Below are 12,162 nucleotides of genomic sequence, written 5' to 3'. Positions count from 1 at the left end.
ATATGGGTGCCCACTAAGATCTTCAATCTTGGAGAAAAATGTTGAGCCACTTCACAAAAATTACTGCTTGTTGAGGGTACCAAAGGAAAAGTTTCATCCCCTCTTCGATTTCATTGTTGTCAAGATCAAATTTTTTCTTCACAGTGTCAATCCAGTCATAAAAAGGTTGTGAGAATTAAGGAAGTGATCAGCAAATAGACATCCCCTTGAATAATTAAAAATTCTCCCAACTAATACTAAAGGAAACAAAGAGACCAGTAAGGAGAACTTGTCCATTGACTATGCAGCTTAAATGGTAAATTGCTTTTAATTGCATTTATGTTCTGAAACAACAATGAAAGATGACTTTCATAAATTTAATATTAATAGAAAAATAAAGTTTAAACATTCAATTTTTATGTACTGCAAATATTGTTGAAAAAAAAAACATTCAACATATAATTATTTTACTTCTGATATACACACATTTTCCTTGTAGTTTATTCATGTTAAATAAAACTCCTTTGATTGTTATGTATATTTTGCAATTGCCCTACAGCAGATATACCGTCTTTTCTCAATTAAAAACCCCTGGCATTTACCTTTTTGAAACATTGTGGACCTAGGGTTTATTTGACCCCCGAAGCTCGCTTGAGCTCTTTATTCATGAAGTTCTGGTTATTTCTTCATAAATTTTGTATGGCTTTATAATGGGGCACGGGTAACATTTGTACAGACATAAATTGTTACATTATATCTGCACCTTGTTTAACCTCTAATAGATACTTCAGGGGTTTATTTAAAACTCCACCTTGGAGACCAGGCATTTACTGAAAGCCCGGCATTTAATCAAAAAACTACGGTACTAAAAAATGTTACTGTATCATCATTTTGCAACATATTGAACTGAAACAAACGTAGAAATAAATTTATCCATATTCAACCATTTTTTTTTAATTCAAAGTGTTCAAAAGAAATCTATTCTTGCAAAAAAGAACTTAAGTTAAAACCAGTAAGAATGCTGTCCAATGCAACACAATAAATAGACCTGAGAAGAACTGTGGTCAAAGTAATAGTTATGAGCACATTATAACTAATAAGCTCTATGTCTACAATGTCTGGTATTTTCCATTGCCATAAAGGAAAGGGTTCCCATAAGAACCTTCAGACATGCTTTCCTGGGTGGTTTGTTGTGGCCCTTGAGAACCCTGCAATGATGGGTAAAACCCTGCTTCATGACAGGGAAAGCCCTGATTCCATGATTGGTAAAACCCTGTTTCCATATTGGAGGATGGAGGCACCATACTGGATGATGGAGGCAAGCCTGAATTGGCTATATGACCAAGCATGAGTTGAAATAACTTCAACTCATGCTCTCGGGACTTTTCCATTTCGTCTTTCAGAAAGCTGATCATCTCTTTTGTGGGGTCATTTCTGACAACTTCAGTGATGAGTTTCATCACTTGGGTGTTGTCAAGTTTATCTTTAGCAAATTTCTCCTTCTTTGCAGACCTTTTTGGTATATACAGGGCATCTTCGTCCCCAGCATTATCAGAAGGGTGGTCATCATGAGAACTTCCAGGGGTACATGGAGAGGACGATGATGATGGCTCTAAAGCACGTTCGGGCTGACAGGAATCCCTTGTTTTAACCACTGCAAACAAGGCATTGAACCAGCTTCCAAACCCATGGTCTTCCTGGTACCTCTTTATTCCTGTTGCAGTTTTCTGAGTTAGTGCAGCTTGTTTACACTGGCTGACACACTTTTTGAACTTGGTCCTCAGCTGGGCAATTGACATGTTGAACTTGTCACCTCTTGCTGATGCCCTGCCTTTCAGCTCATCCAAGATTTTGGCATAAATTGGACTATTTCTCTGATTCTTGGTGTTCGTAAAAATCAGTTTGGTCTTAAACTCATTGCTGTTAACAACAATGTCAATGAAATCATCAAGAACTTTCGGGCACCATTGAGGTCTTCGCCCAGGTCTTTTGCCCTTCCTGGCCTTTCCTTTCTTTACAAATAGTGACAAAGTTTTGTCCACATCTTCATTGTCATCACCCTCTTCACTTGTAACATCATCTTCATCCTCATTTGCGTCAATGTTTTTGCTATAGGACAAACATTCAAACCTAGATATTAGCTTCATCAGCTTATTATAATTATGTTTCATAACCTGGGTTGGTGAAAATTAGACAACCAAATTTTACTATTTGAAACTTCCTACAATCTCCGCTGAGGAAATTATGAATATAATGATGTTAACTGAAATGATCACATGTTTTTCTTCAAAAATGTCTTTTCTCATGACCTTTCAGTAAAAAAGTAAACAAAAAAAGTTTATGACCGAGATATCCATGGCAAACCTTAGCATTTGCTTATTAGCTCAAACTGACCAAACAAGCAAATTTAATTTGAGTGTGTAGCCCATTTAGAACAAAAGAAGGGACATTATCAATACTTAAGCTTACGTACTTTACTTAATTCACGTCCCCTCGGGGCTTTTCAGAGAAATAATATCAGAATGACCTGAGAAGCATACCTTTTCATAGCGGGTGGCTTTGTGGACTTAACATTCAAGCTTGACTCTTGGCTTTTCTGACCCACACTGGTCTCCTCGTGATCATTGCCTTCGGTTTCTTCAAGAATCATTTTCTCTCGAAAACATGACTCGCAGTACGCTACCGAACTGCCTGCTTTCCAACCCGCTACACTTTCATCATTTTCAAATACGGAACACCGCATACAAAAGTAATTCTTACACCTCAGACACGTATATTTCGTGTTCTCGAAGCAAGAGGAACACATATCTTCCGCTCTTCCCGCCATTTTGTTTGAAAAGATCAAAACAAGTCGTATGCGCATGTCAAACATAAGAATCGTGCAGAACTCTGGGTAAAAATTAATTTATTTAATGTATTTGTAATGTATGCATTAGATTCGGCACATGAAACGGTTCGACGTATGAATCAAAGTTGATCTTTTGCCGTTCTATCAGCCCGGTCGAATAGAACGGCAGGTCGACCCGAATACAAATCTGCCGGACCTAATTGATTCAAACGTCGAACTTTACATGTGCCGAACCTAATTATTAGGTTCGGCACATGTAAAGTTCGACGTTTGAACCGGGCCTTATAGATCCTTTAGTCGCCGTTGTCTCTATTTTATCTATTTATAATAGGAAAGTTGAAATCTGGAATTAAAAAAAAAATGACGCTTTCGTCAATTGTGAACTTCGTAATGAGCCTCGTTCACCACGGAGTCTCTGTGGCTCAGCGGTAGAGCATCGGAGCGAGGAATCTAAAGGGTCGATTCCTCCTTGGGACTCGGAAAATTTATCTTTGTCCCACGCTCGTGACAAGACGAAAAACATCTTTCTAAATCTCTTCACTGAACTCAAAACTTATTATCTTTCTTATTCTTTATTTTTTCAATTTTTTTACAGTTCCTATATTCTTTTCTAGTTTTTTCATTTTTAAAGAGGCAGTTACTACTTTTTTTTTTCGAATTTTCCACTTGGCTAACTACGCAAGCATAATGACTTCGCGCCAAATCTGTGACGTATCAGCTCTTCACTGGCTGGAATTTTTAATCCATATTCATCAGCTTCTGTAAAATGTTCGGTAAACTAAAGTATACTATCCTTCGAAGAGCGGAGAGGTGCTGACCATAGTGGTGAAAATAAAGATGAACTCTGGAGGAAATGAGATGCTGGAGTTTGTGACGAAGAGCAAAAAAAAGTGGTTTAATGTCACAAAACTATAAGGTAAGCTTTTCCTGCGAAAATTGTTTCGTCTCCTTCTTTTGAAAGCTAAACGAGTCGGGACATCTTATCCAAAAGGGTCAACACGTGCCAATTGTTCAGTTTGAGCGGTTCTTCATGAATGAACTTAAGGAGTCGCCCATCGCCGAAGTCGAATCCTCGGTTGCACATATTCAATAATATCCGTTACTCGTACGCTAAGTCAAGATTTTCAAACACAAGGTTTATCGCTAAATTCTCCTTCGTGCGGGTAAATAGATTGAACAATTTACCCTTCAACCTCCAAGACTTGATTTTTAACTCTCACTGCAGTAGCTGCTACACATTTCCTTGTGAATTAGTTAGCGAATTTGTTGTTAAAACAAGGTAACAATTTCTACCTTATAACTTTGAGTATTCTCATTACCTGTTTGCTGGATGATGTGAGGGTATTATAAAGAGAAGTTACATGTTAATCACCTCTCGGTTAATGGGACAGTTACAAAATACCATGTTTTAAAAGATTTCGTGGCTTTCCAGCTTGTAAATTGTCCTAAGAAGTTTCACATAATCTTTGTGTAGATTTAAAATCTTTTTATCAGTAGTTTCTGATAACTAACAAGGATAAATATACTTTTAAGAAGAGTGATGTTGTCAGAAAGGATGCATGGAATTCATTAAGTTATCAAATATTGCAAAAGCTTTCTTTATTACAGTGCGATGGTCGGTTACTACAAAGTGCATCAGCTTTTTTGTTACGAAGTGCGACAAGTAAGTGTGGCAGAAAACCACCTTTTTGACGCATATCAGTACAACAGGACGCCGAGGAAGGTTGTGGGACTTCCTAAAATTTAATGCCCACCTTCGATCCTAGCATCTCAGGCTCGCAGGACTTAACTTAACTTAACTGAACTTTCTTTAACGAGGGCAGCGTAATAACCTGTTAGAGTTTTCTAACCTGCGGCCCTAACACCCACCCAACCCACCCCAGGGGTGGAGATCCACCACAAGGTGATCTCGTGCGTGAGAAATTAACCTCTCCTACCCCTAACCCTGCAGGAGACGGGGCCTACGGTTCATTAGTCCTTATCCAAGAAGACTAGAATATCTATCCATTTCTTCATATCATAGAAAGGTAGCACGTTACCCTTGGTTATTTTAAGACCCTGAGTGTTGGTCTGGCTGGAGCTTGAACCCTCGACCGCCCGCACAACAGTCAGGCACTCTACCAATTGAGCTAACCAGGAGGCGGTTATCTCAGTTGGACTGTAGCCTTCCCCAGGCTTTTAGTCAGTGGGGGCGAGTGGCAGAGCGAGCGAACGACAAACGGCGACTGTGATTGTCAGGGAAACGAAATGGAAGGACTTTTTTCTTTGCCTTGCTATCGCAATTTTCGCGTGCACTGATTTCGTTCATCTCCGCTGACCGTGATTCTGGCGCAGTCTAGCATAACTAAATTGACTTCTAAATTTCCTTTGGATTTAAGTGAGGCTAATTAATATCTCAAAATTCCTTAGCTGTCTCCTTCGAGTCTCCGTATGAAAAGGCTCTTTACTTGAACCCTCAGCCGAGTCAATGCAGATTTTCACGCTCCGCGCAGACAAGGAAACTCTCTCGGCTCAACCACGGACGCCGTATTTACAACGGAAGCAGGTTTTGAAAAAACGTTCAGGTGGTTTGAGTTGTGTGGAATCCACAGCGCAGAGTGACTTATCTTGTGTCCGCAAAGGAATTAGGGTGTGAACATTATTTGGCATGCGCTGAGACACTGAGATTAAATCTTCATTTTGTTTCGTCCAAACTTTGAGTAATTTTGTTGTTACTCTTGTTAAAACGATAATTACATAGCATTGGATGTTTACACAACTGGACGTGTAATAAGGGGGGACGGAGGAGGAATTCGGTCGTCGCCGAAAAAAATCGAGTATAAAGATCATAAGAATATCACAAAGCCTTAGTGCAGGGGGGGATCAAGTACATTAAACGATGATACAACCAAGATCCTGTAACCCCCACTCCTCCCCACCCCTCCCCACCCCTCCCCACCCCTCCCCACCCCTCCCCACCCCTTATCGAAATTGTATCGGTCTTTATCCCGATGACGGCCTGTCAGCCATCGAGAAAACCCCTCAAGAGATCGGAAAAATTAAGAGAGGCATTTGCAAAATTCTTCGTGATAACGATCTGAAGATCGCAGTGGAGGCCAACCTTACCAAAGTCAATTTTTAAGATGTTACACTCGACCTGAAAAGCGAAAAGTACTCGCCATACACAAAACAAGGAAACACATCGCTCTACATACATAAGCAATCTAACCACCCACCTTCTATTCTAAGAAACATTCCCGCAACCATCAATAAGCGTCTTTCGGAAATTTCATCAGACAAGGATTGCCTTGACAAAGCCAAAAGTCCGTACCAAGACGCACTTAACAAAAGTGACATCATATATCAAGCGGAGGTCACGACTTCATAGGCGAAAGAAAGATACATTGGACTATGTGACTCAACATTTAAGGAGCGCTACAGAAACCAAAAATCTTAAGGAGATGTTGTAAGCTGAAGTTCAAGTTAGTTGTTGCGCGTGGCAGTTTTCACGCGCTAGTTTAGGGTCCAGTCCGCCGCAGCTAAGACACATGTGTTATGGTCGCCATTTTTAGTGACGACCTTGAGTAAGTCGAGTTAGTTCAAGTTTTTTAGTGTGTTCTACGTTTTAACGGGGTAAAACGTGTTTTGTAAGTACTATTCCTGTTGTTTGGTTCGTTTTTAAATCAGCGTTTCCTTTGTCCATTACATCGTTTGTTTCAAATTCCTTTCACCTTTTAGGAACCGTGTAATCCTTTGAGTAAATCACCGTGAAATAAAAGAAGATTGGTACGCGTTCAAAACTTATTTGTGTCCCTGACGGATTTAAAGTGTTTTAGCGTCTACAGATGTTGGCACCGTCAAAATTCTTAAGGAGATGTTGGCAACGGCACAATTTCAGGTAGCCTCCAGTGGAAGGCAGAGAGAATTGAAGAAGACGGGGGCTGTTCAAAATGCGGCGGAAGATGCGACTTACGCAAAAATTATTTAATTCAAGCTTCGAGGTTTCAGAGTTCGGCAACCCGCCGCCGATATCCAATTCAGCAAAGGCTGTCTTGTTCGTCACGAAGTGTCATTTATTTAGCCACCTGTGCCAAATGCAACCAACAATATGTAGGCTCCACCTCGACTGAATTTAAAGTTAGATTTCGTAACCACAAACGAAAATGCTGAAGAACAAAAGAACTTGTGAATTGGCAATTCATTTCAATGACTCTGAGCACGAAGTTTCTCAAATAAATTCTATTATTATTGAACAAATTAGATCTTTTGAACATGCCGCACACCTTAATTAATTAAGTTAGATTCTTCTTTTTGCCTTTTTATTGTTCTACTTTTCTCAGTTTGTAATTTAGACCTTTATTGCATTACGTTACCTCAATATTTCTGTATTGTATATAAGCCGCCCACAATCATTGTAAACCGCTTTTTAGTTTTTAGTTTTTAACTTTTAACCTGAGGAAGGCCGAACGGCCGAAAAAGTCGTCCATTAAACGAGTCAAGAACAGTCAAGAGTTGGTCAGTCTCTTCGTTACGTCGACCTCACTGTACACTTAACTATATATAAATATAGCTCTTTGGCATACAAAGCTCTACTTTCATGTCCAAATTGAGCACTGTGGGGTGAGTCATTGCCGCTAGCATTGCGCATAGCTCACTAGGATTTCCTAGTTTGAGCACTCTGGCATGGCTTAGACGATGCCACAAATGTGGGATCGTTCGGGGTAACCATATATAGCAAATTCTATTATTCGAATGAAATTCCTTTCTTTTATTTAAACCTATTCGAAAAATAGAATTTGCTATTAATTTTCCATCTTATATTAGGCGCTACTAATTGATCGTTCAAAGGCCCTTTTCTTGGATTTTGTCGGCCCTTTAGGTGTGGATTGGACTCAGAGGTCCTGCCAAGGGATCTTGTTATGATTAGTATCATTTAAGGGCCCCTCCAGGGATTTTGTTGCTAATTTGCCCTTTCGGGCTCCAAAGTCCTTTTTTTGGGATTTTGTTACGGTTTACAGTTGTAGTTAAAAGTGGGCCTTCCCTTTTTTAATGCTTACCGCATTGCTTCTTTGCAATTGGTTACCCCACTCATATTAACATATTTCGTATTCTTATCTCTTAGTTTTTAGGGTTTGTTTCTTGTATTTTGTCCATTGCTTTCTTTGTAATTAGGATTTTTGTTATCTCTTTATTAGCACCAGTTCATTAGTCGTTATCTGTAATTACGTAATCATTAGCACTTCGATCCTATTTAATGCTCTTTTTTTTATTTTAAAAGTTGTAAATAACTGAAGAAGGTCTCTGACCGAAACGTTTTTTATTCAAATTTTTTATATTTTTTACGTCAGAATTTGTCCATCCTCGCATTTTTTTAAACTTTATATATATATATATATATAGATATATAGTACACTTAGAAGCATATTGGAGCGCGCAGCTGTTCTCTCTGGCACCCTTCGGCTTGAATAAGCGCCAGGAATTTCACTCCAAAAAAAGAATAAACTATAATTAATGCGGAGAATTGTTTCAAATTGGGCGGGCATCAAAGGTCCCAGTCTCAGCGTTAATTGAGAATTTTAGTACAATTCTCGCCTTTCAAGTCAACGCTCGTTCCTTTACATTTTCAGTGGATTCGACAATTTTTCTATTTCTTTTTATAGTGATAATTTTTCGCGTAGTAATTACTGTGTTTGTTTATATGTGTCATCACGACCTATATAAATCTATTTAAGGAATTTTTAAGTCATTGCATTACAACTGATGAAGGTCTCGGACCGAAACGTTTTTTATTAAACTTTTCAGACTTTTTATTGAGTATATGTCTTCCTTCGCTCGAAGTTGTCCGTCCTCGTGTGCCACACTACTTCTCCTACCATTTATCGAGGTTTGGACTGTGTATCCTTTTGAATCCTTCTGGCGCGGCGTCACTGTTGGCTCGAGGCCTTTTAACTTATTATAGTACACTTATATATATATATAGTACACTTAACTAACTGCAGACAGTACTGTTTCGGCCTTCTGGGCCTAGTACACTTAACTATATATATATAGTATATATAGAAAGTGCTCGATATAGATATATATATCTATATATATATATATATATATATATATATATATCTATATCGAGCACTTTCAAGTTGATGAGGATTTCATCCCATTCCTAAATTATAAATTATATTCAAAGTTATTTGAAAAAAACGATTACATTCAAAGTTATTTGAAAAAACGTGTTCTATGTAGCGCAGCGCGCGCCAATATCGTGATGACATTTTTAGCAGAAATTTCCTAGTGTCTCTACAGGACGATGCTAATTCATATATATATGGCAAACCGTTTTCTCAATCTTCTTCGCCCCGAGTAATACTTGTTGTTCTTAGTTTCTCATATCTTGTCTCTTAAGTGTTTTTTAGCCGTTGTGCTACTGCATTTGATTGGTGACAAAATAAACACAGTTTAGAGAGATGTACTAGATTCTTCACTCATCTCTTCAAAAAAAAAGTTCCTTAAAACTACTCTTAACTTACACTGGTCTTATCTTATCGTATATCAACTGAATTCATTATAATTTTGTCAAACATGCCTTAAGTACATTTTCTCCACATTTATTCAATTTTCACAGGCCAACTATATTCCCAGCCGTGCCTCGATTACTGAACAGGAAAACGTTGTGAAATGCTAATCATTTACAATCGGGTGCAATAGATTTTTTTTTATGAAAGAAAGAAAGGAAATAAGATTTTTTTCAGGGTTATAACTTAACCCTTAACGGTCCGTAAGAGTGTCGGACTTTTAATTTCACCTTGCAATATCAGCCTTGAATTCAAAGTTAGAGTTTTAGGAATGGAGGAAATGATTGCCAATTTAAAGTTCTCCTTGTCAATACCACAGGAGTTGTAAAGTAAACTGTGTGGAAAATATAAATGCTAATGTTAGGGTGAAAAAGGTTAATGTTTGTTAGATCCACTCTGAAACAAGCATTTGCTTTCTTAATCATGAAAAAAGATATTGATCAACTAAATGATTTTTGTCGGCATCTGATTGTGTATATAGAGATTTCGACATTCTTTGGGCCCCACTTTTTGCCCAAAGTGAAGAAAAAAAAAAGGCAAAAATGCTTCAAAGTCATTTGCTTCGTAAATGCCATAAGGGCACAAACATTTTTGCTCTTAAACCACGGTTTGACACACAATCAGGGGGCCTTATGCTCTCTCTGTAAGAGGTTTGACTTACTCCCTATTTCCTGGCTTAAATAAATTTCCTTCCACCGTTAGCTTTCGGCCCTCTTGAAACTCTTCACAAAAATAAATGTTCAAATAAAAGATCCAATTAAAATAAGGATTGTGTAAGGTCCGGTTTTGTTGAACCACAGCTGAAGCGTATTCAAATGATCGAACCTTGAAGACTGAGATTTACGAATGGTAATTTTCGGTAAAAATGAGATGACTGACTCAATGATTGACTTGCTGACTGATAGGCTGGATGTCTGATTGGCGGGCTGGATGAATTACTAAATAGCTCAGTGACTGACGGATTGGCGGGTTGACAGATTGACTGAGGGATGGACTGACGGACTAACTGACGATCTGACGGATTGACGGTCTGACGTACCGACTGACTGACTAGCTGGATGGCGGTTGACTATCTTTTAGTAAGTCACTGACAGTCCTGTTTCGACTGAGCTGCTGGCGTAGTAATTGTTTGATAGTTTTATTTAATGACTGACTTCTCAACTTAATTGGTAGATTGGCCGTCAACCATGCCGACTGATAGTCAAGATGACTGACTTATGGTCGAGCAAACCAACTAATTGACTTATCACTACCCGACTCATCAAAGGTTCTATACTTAACATTACGCGCGTCTGATTGGCTGAAAACGAGTGCATTTTTCGTGCAACACGCCAGCAAAGATGTAACACGGGTGCAATGCTGTAACACGAGCGCAAATTAACAAATAGAGAAGCCTTGACTGTGCTCTGTTCTGTAGTAAAGCACCCAGGAAGCGGCTAGAGCACGAAAGAAGTGTAGGTAGAAACGCGAGACGTAGTCGATAATAATAATGACATACCGTTTATTTGCCACATTGCAGAATTAACTGAATTAAAGGGCTAAATTTACAATCAATAATTAATTGAAACTACAATTACTATAAGAACAATAAAAATATCTTAATTAACTATTTACATGCTTGCATATTCGCTATTGAAAGAGATAAAGGAACCTGAACGCTGGGTCCGGCAACGACTCCTATCAGCGTAAACAATACTTCTGTTGTTGTCGCCAGATCGAAGGTTGTAACTATGACCACTCGTTGCTGTTCTCGGTAGAAGAAAGTTTATGCGGTGGGATTTTTTGGACATCTTCTGAACATATTTACAGCAGAGCTGAGTTCGTCTGTCGAGTGTTTCTCCCCACTTCTTAAGTGTTCTTGTTGCTTCCTAAGTGCTTTACTACAGAACAGAGCACAGTCAAGGTTGCGAATCATAAGCGAGGACATAAAGAATGACGAGTCTCTCAACTCTGTGTTAGCGTATCAAGTACTTTATTGCCGCACCAATTATGTCGCCGATTTGGGTAGGTATCTCGCACCGATCAGATTGCTTCATTAGGGTATGTATCACGCACCGATCAGATTGCCGCCTTAGGGTATGTATCGCGCATCAATCAAATCACAGCATTAGGACAGGTTTGAACCAATCAGTGCGTCAGGGCATTGTGTCTCTTTATCTAAACTTGTCATCTATTTAACAATTATGTCGCCGAACGCGAGGTGAATATCGTCAAATAATCCCCGAGACGAAGTCGAGGGGATTATTCGACAATATTCACCGAACCTGAGGCGAATAATTGTTTTAGTATAATTTCAGAGCTGAACAACAGAGAAATTTATAACATAACCAAAGTAAAACGCGCGCTCTGATTGGTCAATTTAGCGTCCCCCATTTGCCCATCGGTGTACGCTGCTGACGTGAGCAAATGCAAAGACTATTTTTCCGCGCGCGTTTGTTTTTTCTGGTCACGTAAGATTTGTTAAATAAAAGGGAACTCTTTAGCTACAATGTATCAATGTTATGTTATAAAACAAATGGTAAACACCACAGCGTACACTATTCAGTTATGGATGCACTTGGGAGGTTTGCTAAGCACTCAAGAAGCTAAAGTCACTCTCGGCTATCGCCTCGAGTGACTCTTACGCTTCTTTTGTGCTTAGCAACCTCCCGCGTGCATCCATAGCTCAACAGTGTATGCTGTGGTGTTTACCATTTCTTAATTCTAAAATCAAAACATTTTAGTAACATTTATTAACATTTTATTTTCACATTTTATATAAACCGCGTGGAGCGGTTTATATAG

General features: G+C 38.8%; 1 protein-coding gene across 1 annotated transcript; it reads right to left on the bottom strand.

Annotated features, from left to right (window-relative positions):
• Positions 1 to 288: 288 nt before the first annotated feature.
• Positions 289 to 2,989, bottom strand: LOC111341055 (uncharacterized). Its single transcript, XM_088750029.1, has 2 exons — positions 2,520 to 2,989; positions 289 to 2,088 (listed from the first exon to the last, which is right to left on the bottom strand). Exons 1-2 carry the CDS (start codon positions 2,849 to 2,851, stop codon positions 1,089 to 1,091), a joined length of 1,332 nt encoding a protein of 443 aa, XP_088606155.1. The 5' UTR covers positions 2,852 to 2,989; the 3' UTR covers positions 289 to 1,088.
• Positions 2,990 to 12,162: the final 9,173 nt, after the last annotated feature.

This window comes from Stylophora pistillata, chromosome 2, assembly GCF_964205215.1.
Source record: "Stylophora pistillata chromosome 2, jaStyPist1.2, whole genome shotgun sequence".
In the NCBI taxonomy this organism is placed as follows: domain Eukaryota; kingdom Metazoa; phylum Cnidaria; class Anthozoa; order Scleractinia; family Pocilloporidae; genus Stylophora; species Stylophora pistillata.
The sequence above is the reverse complement of the archived record's forward strand: the minus strand, read 5'-3'. Positions and strand labels throughout refer to the sequence as shown.